The 20,156-nt window shown below is 71.5% G+C and overlaps 5 protein-coding genes across 5 annotated transcripts; 3 read left to right on the forward strand and 2 right to left on the reverse strand.

Annotated features, from left to right (window-relative positions):
* Positions 1-4,278: 4,278 nt before the first annotated feature.
* AURANDRAFT_28540 (hypothetical protein) lies at positions 4,279-5,061 on the forward strand (the record flags this gene model as incomplete). Its single annotated transcript, XM_009039970.1, has 1 exon — positions 4,279-5,061. A coding segment is annotated over one exon (783 nt), but the record flags the coding sequence as incomplete, so codon positions are not given.
* A 3,032-nt stretch (positions 5,062-8,093) lies between these two features.
* AURANDRAFT_28417 (hypothetical protein) lies at positions 8,094-9,095 on the reverse strand (the record flags this gene model as incomplete). The annotated part of the gene is made up of 1 exon (XM_009040060.1): positions 8,094-9,095. The coding sequence occupies one exon, from the start codon at positions 9,093-9,095 to the stop codon at positions 8,094-8,096; it is 1,002 nt and encodes a 333-aa protein (XP_009038308.1).
* A 1,538-nt stretch (positions 9,096-10,633) lies between these two features.
* AURANDRAFT_37889 (hypothetical protein) lies at positions 10,634-11,749 on the forward strand (the record flags this gene model as incomplete). Its single annotated transcript, XM_009039971.1, has 1 exon — positions 10,634-11,749. One exon carries the CDS (start codon positions 10,709-10,711, stop codon positions 11,732-11,734), a length of 1,026 nt encoding a protein of 341 aa, XP_009038219.1.
* Positions 11,735-15,220, reverse strand: AURANDRAFT_65198 (hypothetical protein; the record flags this gene model as incomplete). Its single annotated transcript, XM_009040059.1, has 2 exons — positions 11,735-13,577; positions 13,866-15,220. 2 exons carry the CDS (start codon positions 15,218-15,220, stop codon positions 11,735-11,737), a joined length of 3,198 nt encoding a protein of 1,065 aa, XP_009038307.1.
* A 428-nt stretch (positions 15,221-15,648) lies between these two features.
* On the forward strand, positions 15,649-17,052 carry AURANDRAFT_65199 (hypothetical protein; the record flags this gene model as incomplete). The annotated part of the gene is made up of 1 exon (XM_009039972.1): positions 15,649-17,052. The coding sequence occupies one exon, from the start codon at positions 15,649-15,651 to the stop codon at positions 17,050-17,052; it is 1,404 nt and encodes a 467-aa protein (XP_009038220.1).
* Between the last annotated feature and the right edge of the window lie 3,104 nt (positions 17,053-20,156).

The raw sequence follows: 20,156 nt of genomic DNA on the forward strand, positions 1-20,156 counted from the left end.
GCGGGCGCCGCGGCGCCCCACGACGCCGCGAGCGCCTCGAGCTCCGAAAAGTCGCGGACGACGGCGTCCGCGAAGTCCGCGACGACGGCGTCCCGGCAGTAGGTCTTCGAGCCCATGGCCGTGAACGTCGACGTCGACCCCTCCGTCGGCGGCCGCCGCTCCTCGCCGACGTCGACGACGTCGTCGCCGTCGTCGCCGTCGAGGAAGAAGACGCTCCGCATGCCCGCGGCGCGCGCGGCGAGCACGTCCTCGCGAAACGCGTCGCCGACGCGGCACCACGCGCCGCCGCCGTCGGGCGGCGCCGCGCCGACGTCGACGGCGAGGCCTCTGGCCTCGAGCGCCGCGCGGCACGGCTCCCAGCCCTCGCGCGCGGCGACGGCGGCGGACGCGGACACGGCCGTCACGCCCCAGAGTTTCGCGTCGTCGTCGTTCGCGTCGGCGCCGGCGGCGCCGGCGGACCAGGGCTCCGGCGACGACGACCCGGCGTACATGGCCTCCCATTCCGGCTGCGCCGGCTCCTCCCGAAACTCCGCCGAGCTGCGCCGCCGCGCGGACCGCCGCCGCGCGGCCGGCCGGCCGGGCGCGAGCGCGCGCGACACGCAGACGGCGGCGGCGAGCGCGAGCGCGCGCATCGCTTTGTGGCGGCTGGCACTGCTGGCGTCGAGCCGCTCACGCCTGCCTCTTCACCGAGTTGGAGCTGCCAGATGGTGCACCGTAATTGATGCGACACGATGCGGCGCTAACAATGGTCGAGCAGCCCCAGGCTCGACGCCGCGAGAGAGGCGCATAGACCCGTTTCGAACATGCTCGCCGCCCTCGCGTCGTCGACGGTGCTCACGGCGCCATCGCCGAGCCGGCCCATGACGCCGGCGAGCCGGCCGAGGACGCCCGGGTCGCGCCCCCTGAGCCCCATGCTCGAGCTCGTGGCGACGTCGTCCCTCGCCACGGCGAAGCTCAAGAGCCAGCTGAAGCCCAACATCTACCGCCAGCACACCGTGGACCGCCTCGAGAGCAAGCTCGACGCCATGCTCGCGCGCGACCCGAAGCTCGGGCGCCGACCGCGGCCGAAATCGGGCGACGGGACGAAGCGGAAGAAGGTCGAGCCCTTCTCGCGGCCCGAGGCCTTCGACGCCGTGACGGCGCTCTTCGACGGGCGCCTGCACCTCATCACGGACGCCTTCGCGCCGCGCCTGCCGGACCTCGCGGCGTTCGTCAAGAGGCAGTTCAAGGCGACGTATCGAAGCGACCACGTCGTCGACGGCAAGCTGCGGCGCTTCGCGGCGGCGCTCGACGCCGTGCCGCCGCCCGCGCCGCCGCCGCCCGTCGACGCGAAGCGGCCGCCGTCGCCGGGCCAGCCCCTCGTCAAAGAGGAAAAGAAGGCGGACGTCGTCGCGGAGCGGCTGTTGCTGTTTTCGCGCGTTCTGAAGTCGCGGAACTCGCTGAGCTGCTTCGACGCGCTGACGGTCGTGCTCACGGAGCTCGGCGGCGGCGTCGAGCCGCTGCTGCAACTCTCGCCGGCCGTCGGGCGCGTGCTCATCCCCGTCGGCGGCGGCACGGTCGTCTGCTGGCTTCCGCGGGAAGCGAACGCGGACGCGGACGCGCCTCCCCGCGTCGCGGCGCTCGGCGCGCAGTGCGGCGCGCTCCTCGACGCCTGCCGCGCCCTCGTCGTCCACGGGCTGTGCGCCCCCGGGGCGTTGCTCGCGCTCCTGACGGAGGTGCGGGTCGTCGACGGGCCCGACGCGCTGGACGCGGCGCTCTTCGCGCCGGAGCCGGAGCCGGAGCCGGAGCCCGAGGCCGCGGAGCTTCCGGACGAGGCGTCGACGGCGACGACGCCGGCGACGTCCGTGGAGCTCCAGAGCTCCCAGTCGAGCTACGCGGGCGACGACGGCGGCTCCGTCGGCGGCTCCGTCGCGTCCGGCGGCTCCGCCTCGGGCGGCTCCGCCGCGGGCGGCTCGCGCGCGCCGTCCGAGGGGTCCGCGTCGCCGGCGAAGCCCGCGGCGCCGCCGGAGGACCGCGCGGCGCCGCCGCCGGAGGACCCGCGGGGCCGCGCGCCGAGCCGCGGGCGGACGCCGTCGCCGAGCCGCGCGGCGCGGACGCCGTCGCCGGGCTTCCGGGACCCGCGGACGCCGTCGCGCGGGTCCGCGCCGCGCACGGAGAGCCGGGCGTCCGCGGGGAGCGGCTGGACGGGCGTCCGCGAGCCCGACGAGCACCTGCCGCCCCACCTGCTCCGCCTCGGCGCGCGGCGAGGAGGATTGTGCGTCGAGCTCCACTGGGTGCTCCACGCGCTCTGCGCGCTCTACGAGGAGGTCGCGGACCTGTCGTCCCCGTCCTGCGGCGACGCGCTCTTCCCGCGGGCGCCGCCGCCGCCCGCGGCCGCCGCCCGCGCCCGCGGCCGCGCGGGCCGCCGCGCCCGCGCCCGCCGAGGCGACGCCCGACAGGGGCGCGCGGCGCCGGTCCACCGTCGCCGAGCGCAAGGCCGCGGCGCTCGCCCTGCAGGCGCGCATGGACGACGAGGAGGGCAAGGAGTCCTGGGAGCGGAGCGAGCTCCGGGGCGTCGGCGACGGCTTCCGCGGCCCGGACGACGACGACCGGCCCGCGCCCGCGCCCGCGCCGCCGCCCGCGCCGCCGCCGCCGAAGCCCGTCGACGACGGGCCCGACGTCTTCGCCTGCGCGAAGCGCCTGCTCAAGTCGAGCGACGGCACGGACCTGTCCTTCGAGGAGATGCGCGCGATGACGTTCGTGCTCCGGCGGCGGCGGCTGCTGACGGCGAACTGCGCGCTGCCGACGGGGCGCCTCGTGACGATCCGCTACACGGCCGACGAGACCGTGGCGTCGGCGCAGGCGCGGCTCCACGACCTCCTGGGCCTCGACGCCGTCGAGCGGAGCCGCGCGGTTTTGCTCGCGCCGACGTCCGCGCCGCTGCCCCTCGAGGACAAGCTCTCGAGCCACACGGAGCACAACAACGCCACCCTCAAGCTCGTGTCCGCGGACCTGCTCGACGCCGCCCTGCCGCCGCTCCCGCGGCCCGCGGCGCCGCGCGCCGCGCCCCACATGTCCTACACGCGCATGCTCCGGAGCCGCACGGACGGCATCATCCGCGGCGACCTCGGCAAGGACCTCAACAACCGCTGGGGGCCCACGCGCCTCCGGCCCATGAAGCTCCGGCCGAGGCGCCGCGCGGACCGCGACCGCGGCCGCGACATCAACCAGGGCGACCGCTACGCGAACCGCAAGTACAACTACGTCTCCTCCTTCCGCGGCCACCGCGGGCCGTCGACCGCGGACGGCGTCCTCCTCTAAGGTGGCGGCGCTGGTATGTTTCTACTGGTATGAACTTGAAAGTCTGAAGGTCGAAGGCGGCCTACCGCCGGACGAGAGATGCCCGAAAATTACGCGGGTCGCTGGGGCCCAAACGCCGCCGGCGAGTCGCGCGCCGCGTCGACGGCGCAGCGCCGGAGCGTCGCGAGGATGTCGCGCGCGTGCCGCGGCGTGATCCCCGCGCGCGCCTCCACGGCGACGGCGCCGTAGCCCGCCTCCGCGGCGGCGACGATGTTCTCCGGCCGGTCGTCGACGAGGACGCAGCACTCGCGCCGCGCGACGCCGCCGTCGCGCATGATCGCGCCCATGTTGTGGACCTTGGACGCGGGCACGTCGACGAAGAAGTTGCGCAGCATCCACGACGCGCCGTCGTAGCAGTGGTGGTCCGCCTTGGCGGCGATGTGGAGCGTCTGCGACGGCTCGTCGCAGTAGCGCGGCGGCCGGGCCGTGTTGATGGCGACGTGGGCGCCGCTCGCCCTCGCCGCGGCGACGAGGTCGTTGACGACGCGCTGGTCGGCCGTCGTGATGGTGCCGTCGATGTCCAGGGCGAGGGCCGACGGCGCCATCAACGACGGACGACGCCGATGGCTGGTGGTCGCGCTGGTGGTCGCGCTTGAGGGCCGACGGACGGCGCCGATGGCTGTGGCAAAGTCAACGCCGCTTCACCATCGCTTCATCTCGAGGCCGAAGCCGAAGCGCCGGGCGATGAGCGCCGTGGTGGAGCTCTCGACGCCTCCCGCGCCGCCGGCGCGCGCCGAAACGGATGCGCAGGCGTCCGCCGCGCCGCCGCCCGCGCCCCTGGACCCGGAGCCGTCGGTCGCGACGCCCGTCGTCGACGAGGCGGAGGTCGCGGCCTGGCGCCCGCTGGCCGAGGTCGAGGCCGACAGCGGCGACGAGAACGAGTACGACGTGCTCGAGTCGAGCCTCTGCGGCGAGTACTCGTCGACGGGCGGCGTGGCCATGAACCACAAGACCCAGAACGGCGTCGTCAAAGCCCAGAAGGCCGCGATCAAGGTCGCGAATTACCAGGGCCGCGACGACCGCGCGACGTCCGAGCAGGTCATGGACCCGCGCACGCGCCTCATCCTCTTCAAGCTCCTGTCGCGCGGCGTCTTCGAGTGCATCGACGGCTGCCTGTCGACGGGCAAGGAGGCGAACGTCTACTACGCGCGCGGCGGCCCCCAGGCCGCCGCGCTCGCGGAAGCCGCGGGCGATGCCGCGGGCGCCGCGGCCGTCGCGGACCTCGCGGTGAAGATCTACAAGACGTCCATCCTCGTCTTCAAGGACCGCCAGCGCTACGTCGACGGCGAGCACCGCTTCCGCAACGGCTACTCCAAGGGCAAGAACCCGCGGAAGATGGTGCAATTGTGGGCGGAGAAGGAGCTGCGCAACTACAAGCGCCTCGTGGCCTGCGGCGTGCGCGCGCCGAGGCCCGTGCTCCTCAAGGGCAACGTGCTCGTCATGGAATTTATTGGACACGACGGCTGGCCCGCGCCGCGGCTCCGCGACGCGACGCTCAACGAGCGGCGCGTCCGCGAGGCCTACTGGCAGACGTGCCGCGCGATGCGCGTCATGTACAAGCGCTGCCGGCTCGTCCACGGCGACCTGAGCGAGTACAACCTGCTCTGGCACGACAAGGAGGTCGTCGTCATCGACGTGTCGCAGTCCGTCGAGCACGACCACCCGCGCGCGTCGGAGTTCCTCCGCAAGGACTGCGCGAACGTCAACGACTTCTTCGGCAAGACCGTGCCGCACCCCATCGAGCCCCTGTCGCTGCGCGAGCTCTTCGACTTCGTGACGGGCGACGGCGCGGCCTTCGCGACGGACGCGGACGTCGACGCGGACCTCCAGGCGCGCATGGAGGCCGCGCGGTGCGGCGACGCGCAGGACGACGCGGTCTTCATGAACGCCTTCCTGCCCCGGTCGCTCAACGAGCTCGGCTTCAACACGGAGCGCGCGCAGCGCGAGCGCGACGAAGGGGCAAACGAGGCGTGCTACGACGCGGCTTTGGACGGGCTGCTCAAGGCGGAGGACCCGGCGGACGACGACGACGCGTCCACGGGCGACGAGGAGGAGGAGGAGGAGGAGGAGGAGGACGACGACGACGAGGCGGACGCGCGGGGGCGGCTGCCGGACGGCGCGGAGGACCGCGCGCGCGCGAAGGAGCGCAAGAAGGCCGCGGCGAAGGCGCAGAAGGAGGCGCGCCGCGAGAGCCGCAAGTCCAAGGTCAAGAAGCACGTCAAGAAGAAGGCCTGCAAGGGCCACAAGAAGGTGTAACGCGGGTTTTGTTTTTTGTTGTTGATGTGCGGCAACTTGCCGTCGTGGAGCAGCGATGGTGAAGCTCGACGCATCGAGGTGAGCGCTGCTGACGGTGCGGTCTCCGCGCGTCTGTCGTCTGATTTGGTCGAACGCGTTCGCAGCTGCGTGTGCCAAACTCTCACAGCTGCGACGGAAGCGATGGCGCCGCTGCTGCGCGTCTGCTGCGCGCTCGGCGTCGCGTCGGCGCTCGAGCTCGCGTCGCCGCGGCGCCGCGCCGTCTTCACGTCCGGCGCCGCCGTCGCGACGACGCGGGCGCTGCCCGCGCTCGGCGACGAGCCCGCGTACGCGGGCACGGCCGAGGAGCGGCGGCAGGCCGTCTTCGACCGCATCAAAACTTTGGGCATCCGCGGGTTCGCGGAGCCCTGGCCCGAGACGCGGCGCAACATGCTCTGGGCCGGCGGCCTCAAGGACGAGCCGCGCACGCGCGGCGCGTTCAGCGACTACAACCACTGCGACCTCGTCTGCATGCTCCCCGCCGTCTTCGACGAATCGAACGCCGACGGCGCCGTCAAGGGCATCTCGACGTCGAACGCGCTGGGCGAGGCGATCCGCGGCGCGAGCCTCGCGGAGTTGGGGGCCGGCGGGTCCTGGGCGACGTGCATGCTCGGCTGCGGCTCGGAGCCGCCGCGCGACGTCGCGCACGTGCAGTTCCGGGCGCGCATCGCGTTCAAGCTCGTCTGGTGCCCGGGCGCGACGGACTCGTACCGGCGCTTCGTGCTCGTGGGCGACGACGGCACGCTCCTCGCGTCCGGCGCGCCCACGGGCACGAACTGCCGCCCCTCGAGCAGCGGAAGAAGAACTTCGCGATCGTCGAGGGGTCCAAGTACGCCCAGGCCGCGACGGTCTTCCGCTGGCCCGACGTCTACGACCCCACGTACAGCGGGGAGCAGAGCTAATGGATTGGATGTTATCGTGAGTCGACTGGGGGCGAGGACCGCGAGGAGTAGACGCGAGGAGGCGTGCGAGGTGCCGAACGAGGCGTCGAACGCCTCGGGCCCACTCGAGTCCTCGCTCGGCGATCGTCAATTCTGCCACTACTTGAGTAGGTCGTCTAGCACCAGTCTAGCACCAAGCACGCGGCTGGCCTTGCACCACTTCGTGACGACCCCCGCGTTTCCTTCGTGTCTCTGGCGCTTCGTGTCGCCCTGATGGACAGTCTATCAGAAGATGCGCTGTCGATCGTCTCCGGCTGGCTCTTTCGAAAAGAGCTTCTTGTCGTTCGGGCTCTGTCTCGCACCGGGCGGAGCGCCGTGCAGCTCGCTGTGAGAAGCCAATGCAAATGCCGAACGTGCACATTAAGCGAGTTTATGCCGGACAAGTCAGGAATGTCGGTGGAGAAAGCCGCGGCGCTCGGGCGCGTCTTCGGCGGCGGATGTCGAAGCCTCCACATCTACTTGTACAACGACCGGGATGCGTCTGAAGATACAAAGACGATGTTGCTCGAGGCGACCCGCGCGTTTCATGAGACCATCGCCCCCCCGGGCTTGGAGGAGCTCCATATCCAAGTCGTCATGCCGGAAAAGATGCTTCTCGAGATTTGTGGCGCGAACCCGCGGATGGTCACGCTATCTATCAACACTGGTCCCCTCCCGCGAAGCGTCCTGGCCAGCGTCGGCCTGGTATGCCCGTTGCTGACAAGAGTGCATCTGTCAACTGGAGGGCTCTGCGAGGCGGAAGCTTACGCCATGCATTTTCCGAGACTTGAAACGCTTCGTTTTGGTGTCCGGGGCGAAGGGACTCAATCAAACCGCTACATTATACAGCCTGCCGGACTGAAGCTAATCGAAGAGTCTGCAGCGCGCTGCGTCGAAGCAACGGGATGCGACTTTGATGAGTGTGTCGTCACCCCGGCGTTGGCGGAGTGCGTGCTGCGGAGCTCGTTGCCTTCGCGCGTGACGTACCTGAACCTTTACTGTTCACAAGTCACTATGCAGACTGTTCTTGCATTCGCCGCATCCTTCCAGAACCTGACTTCACTCCTCCTGCCTCCCACGTTCGCTGTCTTGCCTTTCGATTCCGACGATAGAGAGTATGGGTCGCCAGAATTCTACGAGGCGATCTGGCGTGCGCGCCCCACGATCACGGAAATGGACGTTAGCTATGCCGATGGCGCCGATCTAGAGGTCGTGTGTCGGCTTTTCCCGCTGAAGAATCTCACTGTTACGCATCATACCTTTGAATTTGGGTCAACCACGCTCGTCGACATCATTCTCGCGAGTCCGTGCCGCGACACGCTCATCGAGGTTGGGATTTCATGCACGAGCGCAACTGAAGTTTTGCGCCTCATCACGACGCTGGAAAATGTGAAAGAATTCTACTACAATGATATGACCCAACCTGATCCTGATGAACCTGAGCCCGATTCAGACGAAATCTTTGACCGCATCGACCACATTATGAAAAGCCGCGGCGGGAGATGCTACTAGCACGGCTAGCTTAAAACCTCCCTAGCAGGGCTACTCCAGATCCACGACGATCTTGCCGACGTTCGCGTTGGACTCCATGTAGTCGTGGGCGTCCTGCGCGGCGTCCAGGCCGGTGAAGACGCGGTCGACGACGACCTCGTAGCCGTCGAAGCCCGCCTGGAAGCGCGTCGCCGCGTCGAAGGCCGCGACGAGCTTGGCCTTGTAGGCGATGGGCCGCGCGCGGAGCGTCGTCGCCAGCAGCGACGCGCGCTTCGCGAGCAGCTTCCCGAGGAACGTCGCCGCGACCGCGTCGTCGAGCTTCGGGCCCGTGAGCACGGAATACAACACCCAGCGGCCGTCGACGGCGAGCGCCTCGACGTTCTGCGACGCGTAGGTCGACGCGACGCAGTCGAGGATCACGTCGAAGCCCTTGCCGCCGTTCGCCGCGACCGCGCCCTCGAGCCACTGGGCCGTCGCGCCGCCGACGCGCGGCGCCGCGACCGCGCCGACCGCGCCGAGGCGCGTCGCGACGGCGCACTTGGCCTCGCTCGACGCCGTCGCGACGACGCGGCCGCCGTGCTTCGCCGCGAGCTGCGTCGCCGCGCAGCCGACGCCCGACGCCGCGGCGTGCAGGAGCACGGACTCGCCCGGCGCCAGCGCGCCGACGAGGAAGAGCAGCTGGAACGCCGTCAGCCACGTCTCCGGCACGGCCGCGGCCTCGCGGAAGCTCAGGTTCTTCGGCTTCCGCAGCACCGCGCGCGCGTCGACGGCGACGCGCTCCGCGAACGCGCCGCCGGACACGAGCGCGCAGACCTCGTCGCCCACGGCGAAGGCTTCCGCGTTCGCGCCGACGGCCGCGACGACGCCGGCGACCTCGAGGCCCAGCACCTCGCTCGCGCCGGGCGGCGGCTTGGCCTTGCCCTTGCGCTGCAGCGTGTCCAGCCGGTTCACGGCCGTCGCCTTGACCTCGATGATGAGGTCGTCGGGCGTGCACACCGGCTCCTCGACGTCGACGACGACGCACTTGCCGTCGCGGGCCACGACGCCGCGCATCGTGATGAGTTTGCTGTCGATACCTTTCGCCGCTCGATTGCAGACCTTCAGAGACGAGCTCGCTCGACGCAGCTGCAGACCTTCAGAGACGAGCTCGACGTCGGAACTCGCCTTCAGAGAGAACCCACCTCCGTGCCCGTGGCAAGAAAAGTGCATCATCGCAGGTTGCGGCAAAGATGCACTTTTACGCGGGCAGGTCGACGACCATGTAGCCGTGGGTCGGCGCGTTCGGGTCGTCGTTGAGCGAGGGGAACCCGAGCTCGAAGGCGACGGCGACGGACGGCTCGAGGTTGAGGACCGCGTGGCCCCAGCCCGCGGGGACGAAGACGACGTCCCCGGCCTCCTGGACGACCTCGTAGGGCCGGACCGCGAGGCGCGGGTACTCGGCGACGAACCACTTGAGCACGGGCGTCCCGAAGGGCAGCGGCTCCTCGCCGCCGAGCGACGCCGCGAAGGCGTCCACCGTCGAGTCGCGCGGCTCCCAGAGGAACCACCGCTTCCGGCCGCTCGCGAGGTAGTTCCACGCGGCGCCGTGGATGTGCGGCGGCGAGCCGCTCAGCGCCGGCGCGAGGGCGAACTGCTTCATCGTGCAGTCGTCGTCCTCCCGGAGGAGCGGCCGCGCGCCCGGATCCGCGTCGACGGCGAACGGCGGCGCGTCGGCCACGTGGCTCCTCTGCTGCACGAACGCGCGCGGCCGGTGGCCTGCGTGGGACGCAAATCTGCGACATACGCTCTCTCCGTCGAGACCTCGATGACAGGAAACGACTCGTCCAAAACGATTCGACCGTGCCCGAGAGTTTCGAAGTTTGGTCGGGACGTCCCGAACCGGCGGTCGATTCGCGCGCGGCCGGTGGCCCGTGGGCGCCGCGAAGTGGGGCGGCGGCGGCGAGACGTCGGCGAGGAGGCCCGGCGCCAGGGCGGCCGTGAGGCGCTGGAAGACGACGCGCGGCGGCGGCGCGCGGAGCGCCGCCGCGCACGCCTGCCTCGCGTCGCCCGTCTCCGCGAAGGCTTCGCACGCGGCGCGGAGCGTCGCCGCGTCGCCGCGGAACTCGTCGGCGACGTAGGCCCCGAGCGTCGTCCACGCCGGCGGCAGGCCCTCCGCCGTTTCCACGGGTTTGGGGTCGGGCACGTAGGGCGCGCGGCTCGGGCGGACCGCGACGTCCGAGAGGTACGGATCCGCGAGGAAGTCGCGCCGCCGCCAGCGGCCGCTCGCGCGCCAGGCGGCGAGCTCCGGGAGCCGCAGGACGACGGGCCCGCCGCTCCGCCGCAGGTGCGCGCGCCGGAAGCCCAGGAAGTCGTCGGCGTAGTCGTCGCGGCGCGGCACGAGCGGCGCGGTTTCCGGGAGGACGGCGAGGGCGTCGGAGAGCGCCTTGGTGAGCTTTCGTGGTATCGTGCGCGGCGCCCAGCCGTCGTCGTCGTCGTCGAGCTGGGCCGCCATTGCCGCAGCCGTCTCACGATGGGCTACTCCTTTTTGCGGCCATCGTGGGCTGCGGGTTCAACATCATCTCCCGATGAAGCTGAACCCCAGCATGCCGGCATGACAATGTGCCGGAGCATGGGGAGCGGAAATGCGAAGATCTTGCGCTCATAAATTCGAGACGCTGCGCCGATAGATGCGCATCGTCTCCTCGGTCATCGGCATGTCCTCCGTCATCTCGCGCCTGCCGGTCGGTCCTCACGCGCGCGGCCCGCCGAAGGGCCAGCCGTCGACGCCCTACGCGCAGCCGGTCGAGGTCGGCGCCTTCAGCCGCGACCGCGCCGGCGGCGTCCATTACGACCGGCGCGCCCTGCGCACGTACCGCGAGCCGCGCCTGCCGAGCCCGCTGTCCGCGGGCTTCAACGACTTCGTGCCGAAGCGGAACGACCTCGCCGCGTCCGAGGCGGCGCTCGTCGCCGCGGCGGAGAAGTTTCCGGACGCGAAACGCGCGGCGTTCGTGACCTACCGCAACAACCTCAACAAGCTCTGCGCGACGCCCTACAGCGACGACGACTGGGAGATGGGCGTGTCGCGCCTCGCCGACGGCCGCGCGCTCCTGAGCGTCCGCGAGACGGAGCGGCGAAGGCGCAACGACGCGGCCCAAACGGACGACGAGCGGCTCTGGTCCTTCTTCGGCTACCGCTTCGAGGCCCTGTGCACGGACGACGACGCGACGCGGCCCGTCGACGCGAACGAGGAGTTCGTCGGCGTCTTTGCGTGCAAGCTCGGCGACCACCGAGTGTGCGTCGCGGCCGAGATCGACTGCGAGGACGACGGCGGCTACGTCGAACTCAAGACGAACAAGCTTCTCACCACCCCCCGCCAGGTGCGCACCTTCGAGCGCTTCAAGCTCTTCAAGTTCTGGCTCCAGTCGTTCCTCGTCGGCACGCCGGCCGTCGTCGTCGGCTTCCGCGACGACGCGGGCGAGTGCTCCAAGCGGCAGCGCTTCGACACGCTGAAGCTGCCGGCGCTGGGCGCGAAGCACTGGCAGCCGAGGGTCGCGCTCCACTTCGCGGACAGCGCGCTCTCGTGGCTCGGCGACGCGACGCGGGCCGCGTGGGCCGACGAGCCGGACGCCGAGCTCGTGGTGCGCTTCGAGCCGTCGGAGCGCAGCGTCGTGTTATTGCGAGCGGACCGCGCGAAGAAGGCGCGGACGGACTAACTAGGCGCCGGTCTGAGCCAGGAGGCGCGCGGCCTCGGCGCGCGGGTCGGCCCACTCGAGGGCGCCGACGAGCGCGAGCGCGGGCGGCCGCCGCTCCGCCGCGAAGGACACGCGCGTCTCGTCGACGACGCGGGGCCGGAGCACGGCGGCGCCGTCGTCCGCCGCGGCCCGGACGACGGGCGCGACGGGCCCCGAGGCCACGAGCGCGCGCGCGACGGCGCCGAGGAGCCGCGCGTCGCCGCGCGGCGCGACGCCGGCGACGTCGTCGACGCGCGAGAAGGCGTCCGCGGCCGGCGGCGGCCGCCAGGCCCAGGCCGCGCCCGGCGGCCGCGCGCGCGCGCAGGCGGCCGCGGCGGCGGCGACGCGCGGCGGCGCGCCCGCGAAGAGGTCGGGCGACGGCGCGCACTCGACGCGCGCGAGGCTCTCGCCGTCGCAGACGAGCGCGACCAGCGCCCAGCCGCCGTCGTCCCGCGCGAGGCGCCGCACGGCGACGACGTCGCAGAGCGCGCGCGCCGGCCGCTCCGCCGCGTGGGCGGCCGCGAGCGACGGCGCCGTCGGCGCGCGCGGCCGCGGCGCCGCCGGACGGCGCGGCCCGAGCCGAGCGACGCGGCCCGCCGCGTCGACGCCCGCGAAGGCGCGCGTCTGCGCCACCAGCCGCGCGGTCGGCGGCGCCGCCGCGCCGTCGACGACGCGTCGCGCGGGCGTCGGGGACCTGCTCGCCCCTGTTGACACGACGAGGTCCGCGCGGTCGCAGACGACGGCGCACCGCGGTTCGCCGTCGACGTCGCCCGCGACGACGGAAAAGGCGTCCAGCGCCACGGGGCCGTCGAAGGCCGACCCGTCGGCGACGCAGAGCGGCACGCCGTCGACGAAGCCGTCGCGAGCGACGCCGACGAGCGCGGGGCCCGGGTCGTCGAGGACGTCGAGGGTCGCGTCGCGCGGGAAGAGCTCGGACCCGTCGAGCTCCCGCGCGTCGCCGCGCCGCGCGCGCGCGAGCGCGAGGGCCCGCGCCGCGGCGGCGCGCGGCGTCGCGACGCGGACGCGCGGCGCGGGCTCCGGCGCCGGCGGCGAGAAGAACGAGCCGCCCGCCGCGTCGCCGTCGTCGCGGCGCGCGGGGCCGCCCCGCAGGCCCCAGAGCCCGTCCGCGAGCTCGGCCGCGGCGGCGCGATCGTCGCCGAGCGCGTCCCGCGCGTCGAGGACGAGCGCGGCGAACGCGCCCGCCGCCGCGACGCGCGCGCGCGCGCCGCCCGCGCCGAAGACGACGCGGCCGTCGACGACGAGCTGCGACCGCGCCGATAGACCGACGACGCCCTCGCAGACGCGCACGGGGTCGCGGATCACGACGCTTTGGCCCAAGGTCGCCGGCGCGCGGCCGCCGGCGAACCAGCGCGGCGCGAAGACGCGGACGCCGTCGGACAGCGAGACGAGCTTGAGGCTCGTGGAGACGCCCTTGACGACGCCGCGGATCGCGTCGCCGGACGCGTCGGCCTCGGCCTCGACGTCGCAGGCGCTGCCGTCCGTCGCCTTGACGCCCGCGCGCGCGACGCCGGCGACCACGACGAGCTCGGCCGCCGCCCGCATGCGCGTGAGCCGCACGCGCCGGCCGACGACGAGGTCCGCCGCGATCGCCGCGCCGACGCGCGCGAGGACCGCGCCGCGCGCCGTCCGCAGCTCGGCAAAGTGCCGGTCCGTAGGGCCGGCCCACGCGGACACGGCGACGACGACGCCGCGGACGTCGGTCGCGGGCGGTCCGGCGGGCGCCGGCGGCGCGGCCGGTGTTGCCGCCGGCTCGGACTTGCGTCGAGGCAGGAACTGATACTTGCGCTGCAGGTCCCAGCTCAATCTCTTTGGTTTTGGTTTTGCCTTCGGCGGCGGCTCGACGCGCGCGACCTTCGCCGGCGGCGCCAGCTTCGCGCGAGCTTCATATTTGTCCTTCATTTTGTTGAAGCGCTTCATTTGTGCCTGTTGCGCTAGTCGAGCGCGTCCGTCCAGGACGGCCTCATCGGGCGGATCGTTCTCCCCGGACACAAATGCACAGTGAGGCGATGTTGCCTCAACGTTGCCGTAGCAGGCCTCGTCGCACCCGTACGCCCCGGGGCCCGCGTCGCCCACGGCAGAACGTACGCCTTACCTCGACGCGTTGCGCTTGGGCACGTCCTTCTCGGTCGCGAAGCGGAAGACGAGGCGCTTCTCCGCGGCGGAGTAGGTCCCCCAGAACTTGTGGTCGTTGATGTCGTGGAAGACGTAGTGGGGCTCCTGGTAGGGCACGGGCACGACGCCCGACGCCGGCGCGTGGACCTCGTCCGCCGCGCCGAGGTACGCGGCCCACCAGGAGTAGGTCGACTCCGTGACGACGAGGCGCTTCGCGCGCGTCATGTACAAAAAGTCCGCGGCGACGGACCGGTGGGGCTTCTTCGACGTGCCGTCGGCGATGGCCGTGAAGACGCGCTCCGCGCCGAGGCGCTCGACGAGCTCGCGCACGACGCCCGGCTTGCGCTCGTCGCAGCCCGTGACGACGCGGATCCGCGCCGGCGCCGGCTCGAGGTGGCGGAAGATGTGCTCGAAGTAGTTCTCGTAGGAGTAGTACTTGTAGAAGTGGAGCGGCGAGTCGCAGAGGCGCACGTGGACGACGACGTCGTCGGGCCGCGGGTCCTCCGTGAGCTCCACGGCCTTGAACTTCATCCACGACCGGAGCAGCGTCGACACGCCCGCGAAGAACGCGTACTGCTGGAAGTAGCCGATGGTCTTGACGCAGCCCAGGGAGCCGTCGGCCGTCTTGAGCAACAGCGCCTCGAGCTGCTTCGCGAGGCGGACGCGCCGCGTGTCCGCGGGCCGCTCCGCGAGCAGCAGCGTGCCGTTCCCGAGGTACTCGCCCTTCGTCGGCGTCAGCTCCGCGCAGGTGTCGTAGGCGTGGCGCCGCGCGCCCAGGGCCGACTTGTCGAAGATCTCCCTGAACGCGTCCCAGGACTGGGCGCTGTGCGGCGGCATCTTCTCGTTCATCGGGCCCTCGCGCGCGTCGACCAAGACCGCCGCGAAGTCGGACCCGAGGGACCAGGCGAGGAGCCGCCCCATGGCGTACTGGAAGAGCTGGTTCCCGAGGCCGTTGTGGTGCACGGCGACCGTGACGAAGGACTTGGAGCCCGCGGGCTCGCGCGGCGCGAACGTTCGGGGGTCGAAGCCGCACGCGCCGTCGATGGCGTCGTGGTGGTCGCTGCTCCCGATCTTGTGGTGCGTCGACTGGAGCACGAGCGACGCGCGGCAGAGCCAGCCGCCGCGCTTCAGCGCCGCGAGCGTGACGCCGTCGCGCGACGCGGCGATGCGCCCGCAGTGGCGCAGGGCACTCTCCGACAGGTCCGCCGCCTCGCAGCGCGCCTGGAGCGACGGATCCGGCGTCCCGGCGCCGTGGCGCGGGCGCGCCGGCTCCGCGCTCCGCGTCAGGGCCGCCGGGACCAGGAGCAGCGCGGCGCGCGCGAGGCGCGTCGTCATAATTGTGGCTGGGTTGAATAAAAAGCGGGATTTGTGATGCTCTTGAAGTTTTTGAGTTATTGGCTCTGCGCGCAAGACGACGGTGCCGGCTTTCAGATGCAACAAGAATTTTGCAAATCGGTGGCCATGGCGCCGAGATAGAGCTTGCCAAAGGTGCCCATCACCACTGGCGGAGCCCTCTTTACCATCGATTTTCTCGAAAGCGTATCCCTTTGCTCGATCCCGGATCTTAAACAACCCAGCCACAATTGGGGCTGCCCGGCGACGGGCCTGCCTTGCGGCACCATGGCGGCGATATCAACCCGCGGCAGGGCATTCTTGCCCTTTTGGCTGCCGCTCTCCGCCATCCAATCGTGTCTTCCTCGTCCCGACGGCCAGCCCCTCCAGCGTGCCCGCGCTGTTTCCTGCTCCTAGCCAGCCCCTCCGTCATGCCCGGTCGCTGTTTCCTGCTCTTCGCGGCCTTGGCGGCTAGCGACGCCGATGGGAACGCCTTTACCGAGCACGTCATCACGGCGCTCGCGGACGGCGCCCTCGAGGTCTTCGCCATCGACGTCGACGGCGACGGCGACACGGACGCGCTTTCCGCGAACTGGAACGACAACACGGTCGCGTGGTACGAGAACGACGGGTCGCAGTCCTTTTCGGAACGGGTCATCTCGACGCTCGCTGTCGACGGCGTCCGGGGCGTGTTCGCGATCGACGTCGACGGCGACGGGGACGTCGACGCGCTTTCGACACTTCAAAACGAAGACACGGTCGCGTGGTACGAGAACGACGGGGCCCAGTCCTTCACGGAGCGCATCATCTCTGACACGGCGGACGGCGCCCTCTCCCCCTTCGCGATCGACGTCGACGGCGACGGCGACGTCGACGCGCTCTCGGCGTCCTTCAACGACGACACGGTCGCGTGGTACGAGAACGACGGCTCCCAGTCCTTCACGCAGCGCATCATCACCGACTCGGCGAACTACGTCTACTCCGTCTTCGCGATCGACGTCGACGGCGACGGCAACGTGGACGTCCTTTCGGCGTCCCGATCGGACAACACGGTCGCGTGGTACGAGAACGACGGGTCCGAGTCCTTCCACAAGCACGTCATCACGTACTGGGCGACACGCGCCTGCTCAGTCTTCGCGATCGACGTCGACGGCGACGGCGACGTGGACGCGCTCTCGGCGTCGTCGTTTTTTGATGGTGCCGTCAGCGACAACACGGTCGCGTGGTACGAGAACGACGGGTCCGAGTCCTTCACGAAGCGCGTCATCACGACCTTGGCGGACGGCGCCTACTCCGTCTTCGCCATCGACGTCGACGGCGACGGCGACGTCGACGCGCTCTCGGCGTCCTTCAACGACGACACGGTCGCGTGGTACGAGAACGACGGATCCCAGTCGTTCACGAAGCGCGTGATCACCGACTCGGCCGACGAAGTTTGGAGCGTCTACGCGATCGACGTCGACGGCGACGGCGACGTCGACGCGCTGTCGGCGTCCGAACAAGACGACACGGTCGCCTGGTACGAGTCTTTGATGACGCCGGCTCCGACGATGACCCCGGCGACGAAGGAGCCGACGGTGGCTCCAACGCCGTCCCCGAATCGCGACGACGACGACGACGACGACGACGAAGCTGCGCTAGCTTTCACCGCTCTGCTGGCCGTCGTGCTGCTCGCCGTCTGTCTGTTCGGCTGCGGCGCCGGATTCTTCTTTTTCTACGCCCGCTCCAAGTCCGCGGGAAACGAGAAGGAGGCGTCCTCGCAGGAGCTGCCGGGTCTCTTCAAACATTCTAGCAAGGTAGAGCAAACGAGCAAACCGCCGATGCCCCTCGTGTGAGCACCCCCATGATGACGCGGCCTCCGCTCCCTGTCCTAAACACTGCCGACATTTGTCAGCTGGGCGCGCCGCGGCCGACGGACTGGGACCCGCGCGGCGTCCTGGGAGTGCACCGTCGGTGAAACTTGCAGCGGTGTTGCACTAACCTTGCAGCGCGATGGCTTGAGTAATGCGCGAGGCTTCCGCTGATGCAGCTGGCGATGATGCACCCAACGCTTCAAGCGCTGCATCCATCGATGCAGCTCCGGCGGAGGCCACGACCGTCGTCGACCTCGGCGTCCAGGTCACGAGCAAGCGCGTCGTCGAGCCGCTGCGCTGCGTGAGCGTCTGCCGCGTCGTCAAGGCCGACGCCGCGGGCGTCTTCGCGGTCGGCGACGCGCTCGAGGTCGCCGGCGCCGGCGCCGCGCTCGCCAAGGCGCTGAAGCGCGGCGCGCACCTCCTCGCGCGCGCGACCGTCGCGCGCGCGAACGACCGCGGCCGGCGCGTCGCGACCGTCGTTGACTACGGCGGCAAGTACGCGGCCGGCCCGGCCGCCGGCGACGCGGACGCCTGGACCGGCGCGGTGCCGCGAGGTTTGGAGTGGATGAAACCGCCGGACGAGCTGCCCTACGCGACGGAGACGCCCGGAATCGGCGGCTCCATCAAGGCCGCGTGCGGCGACTTCGTCGTCGAGGAACTGTTGGACGGCGAGCCCGACGGCGTCGTGCACCGCGGCGCGTACCACCACTGGCTGCTGCTCCGGCGGGAGAACCTGACAACGGAGTCCTGCCAGCGTTTGCTCGCGCGCGCGTTCGGCCTCGACGACTTCCGGGACGTCGGGTGCTGCGGGCGCAAGGACAAGGTCGCGCGCGCGACGCAGTGGTTCTCCGTGCCCTGCTACTCGCCGACGCTCGAGCGGGTCGTCGACGACGCGGCGTCGCTCGTGCCGGCGCCGCTCGAGGTGTTGCGCGCGGAACGGTGCTCGCGGAAGCTCCGGCGCAACGGGCACGCGGGCAACCGCTTCGAGGTGACCGTCACCGACGTGAAAGACGTTGCGGCGGCGCTCGAAACGTGCGCGCGGACGGCGAAGGCGCTCGACACGCTCGGCGTGCCCAACTACTTTGGCGCGCAGCGCTTCGGCAACGGCTGCCGGACGGCCGCGCGGGGGTTTCGGCTGCTGGCGGCGCTCGGCGCCGCGCGCGGGCCCGAGCGGCGGCGCCTGAAGAAGCGGCTCGCCAACGGCTTCGCCGAGAGCTTCGCCGTCGCGGCCTTCAACGCCGCCGTCTTCAACGCCTACGTGGGCGAGCGGCTCCGGGACGGGACGTTCGCCGCGTTCCTCGAGGGGGACGTGTGCACGCGGCGGAATCTCGCGCCCGGCCGGCGGCCGGCGGCGGACGACGCGTTCGACGCGGCGGCGCTCGACGCGGACTTCGCCGCGGGCCGCTGCTCCTACACGGGCCCGCTGCTCGGCCGCGCGCTGCGGTCGCCCGACGCGGGCACCGCGGCCGCGGCACTCGAGGACCGCGTGCTCGCGCGGTGCGGCGTCGCCCGCGAGACCGTCGCGCTCGTCGCCGAGGGGTCGCGCCGCGCCGCGCGGCTCCCGGCGCCCGGCCTGTCCCTCGCGGCGACGCCGCGCGGCCTCGTCCTGGCCTTCTCGCTGCCCCGCGGCAGCTACGCGACGTCGGTCGTCCGCGAGTTCACAAAGGCGCCGACGCCGCCGCCGGCGGACGGCGACGACGACGGCATCGACGTCCCGCCGCCGCCGCCGCCGCCGCGCCGCGGGACGTCCCGCGCCGGCTTCGCCGCGTCGCGCGCCGCCGCGGGCAAGGGCCGCCGCCTCGAGAAGTGGCTCCTCCACCGCGTCCGCGGCGCCGCGGACGACGACGCGCCGGACGACCACGGCGCGCGGCGGCTCCGGCTCCGGCTCCGGATCCACGCGGAGCTGCTGCTGGGCCGGGGCGCTTCTCAGGCTTAGTTTTGTTTTGTGCTCGAGTTTGATCTTAGACGTCCGCCTCGACGTCGGCGGCGCCGCGGTCGGCGCGCGTCGGCGTCTCCGGCGGCCCGTCGGGCGGCGCGGCCTTCGCGGGGGCCGCGCGCGTCGACGGCCCCCCGCCGAAGCGCGCGGCGACGCGGCGGCCGTAGGCGAGGAGGCGCTCGGTCATGGGCGCCTTGCCGAGGTGGGGCTGGGAGCAGAGCTTGAGGAGGACGACGGCCGCGAAGCGGCTCGTGACGCCGAGGAAGAAGAGGACGGGCCAGTTGAGCCACTCGTTCTTGATCCATTTTCCGTCGATCTCGCAGACGCCGTCGTTGTTCGGCGTCTCTTTGAGCCTGAGGTCGTAGAGCCAGCCCTCGTGGAACGTGAAGCCGAGCACGATGGCCAGCGCCGACTCGCGCTGGGGCTTGCCGTAGAAGTAGGGCGGCATCTTCCACGCGTGGCTCAGGTGCCGCGTCTGCTTGACGATGAGCGTCTCGCCCGCCCAGCGGATCGGCGACAGCCACGTCAGCAGCCGCGTGAAGAAGTCCTCGTTCGTCGTCTCGAGGCGCTCCGACGGCGGCGAGAGCATGACGAGCACGAGGGAGACGCAGACGACGAGGAGCTGCGCGTCCTTTGGGCCCACGACGACGGACGCCATGTACGCGTAGCCGCTCACGGCGTAGGAGAGGAGGTAGAAGCACGCGAAGACGAAGGGCAGCGTCGGGTCCGGCGTCGCGAGCGTGTAGAAGGGCACCGTGAAGGAGAGGACGAGGATCGCGAGGCGCGGGATCTGCACGAGGTCCTTGCCGAAGAAGTAGGCCGACGCGGACAGCGCCATGCCACTGCCCGGCGTCGTCTCGCGCCAGTGCACGAGGCGCTCGCTGCCGAAGACGCGGAGCGACGTCACGGCGAGGAAGAGCTGGAGGCCGATGCCGACCCAGACGATCATCGTCGGCAGCGACGCGACCTCGACGTTCGCGCTCTGGCTCCCGAACGTCGCGCCCGTGCCCGTGAGCAGCAGCACGTCGAAGGCGAGGTCGCCGGGCTTCATGAGCTCCTGGAGCAGCGCGCGCCGCGCGAAGAGGAAGGCCTCGGCCCACCAGCCCCGGCCCGCGGGCACGTCGTCGGCGTACGTGAGCTCGACGCCTTC

This window comes from Aureococcus anophagefferens (assembly GCF_000186865.1).
Source record: "Aureococcus anophagefferens unplaced genomic scaffold AURANscaffold_13, whole genome shotgun sequence".
Taxonomy (NCBI): domain Eukaryota; class Pelagophyceae; order Pelagomonadales; family Pelagomonadaceae; genus Aureococcus; species Aureococcus anophagefferens.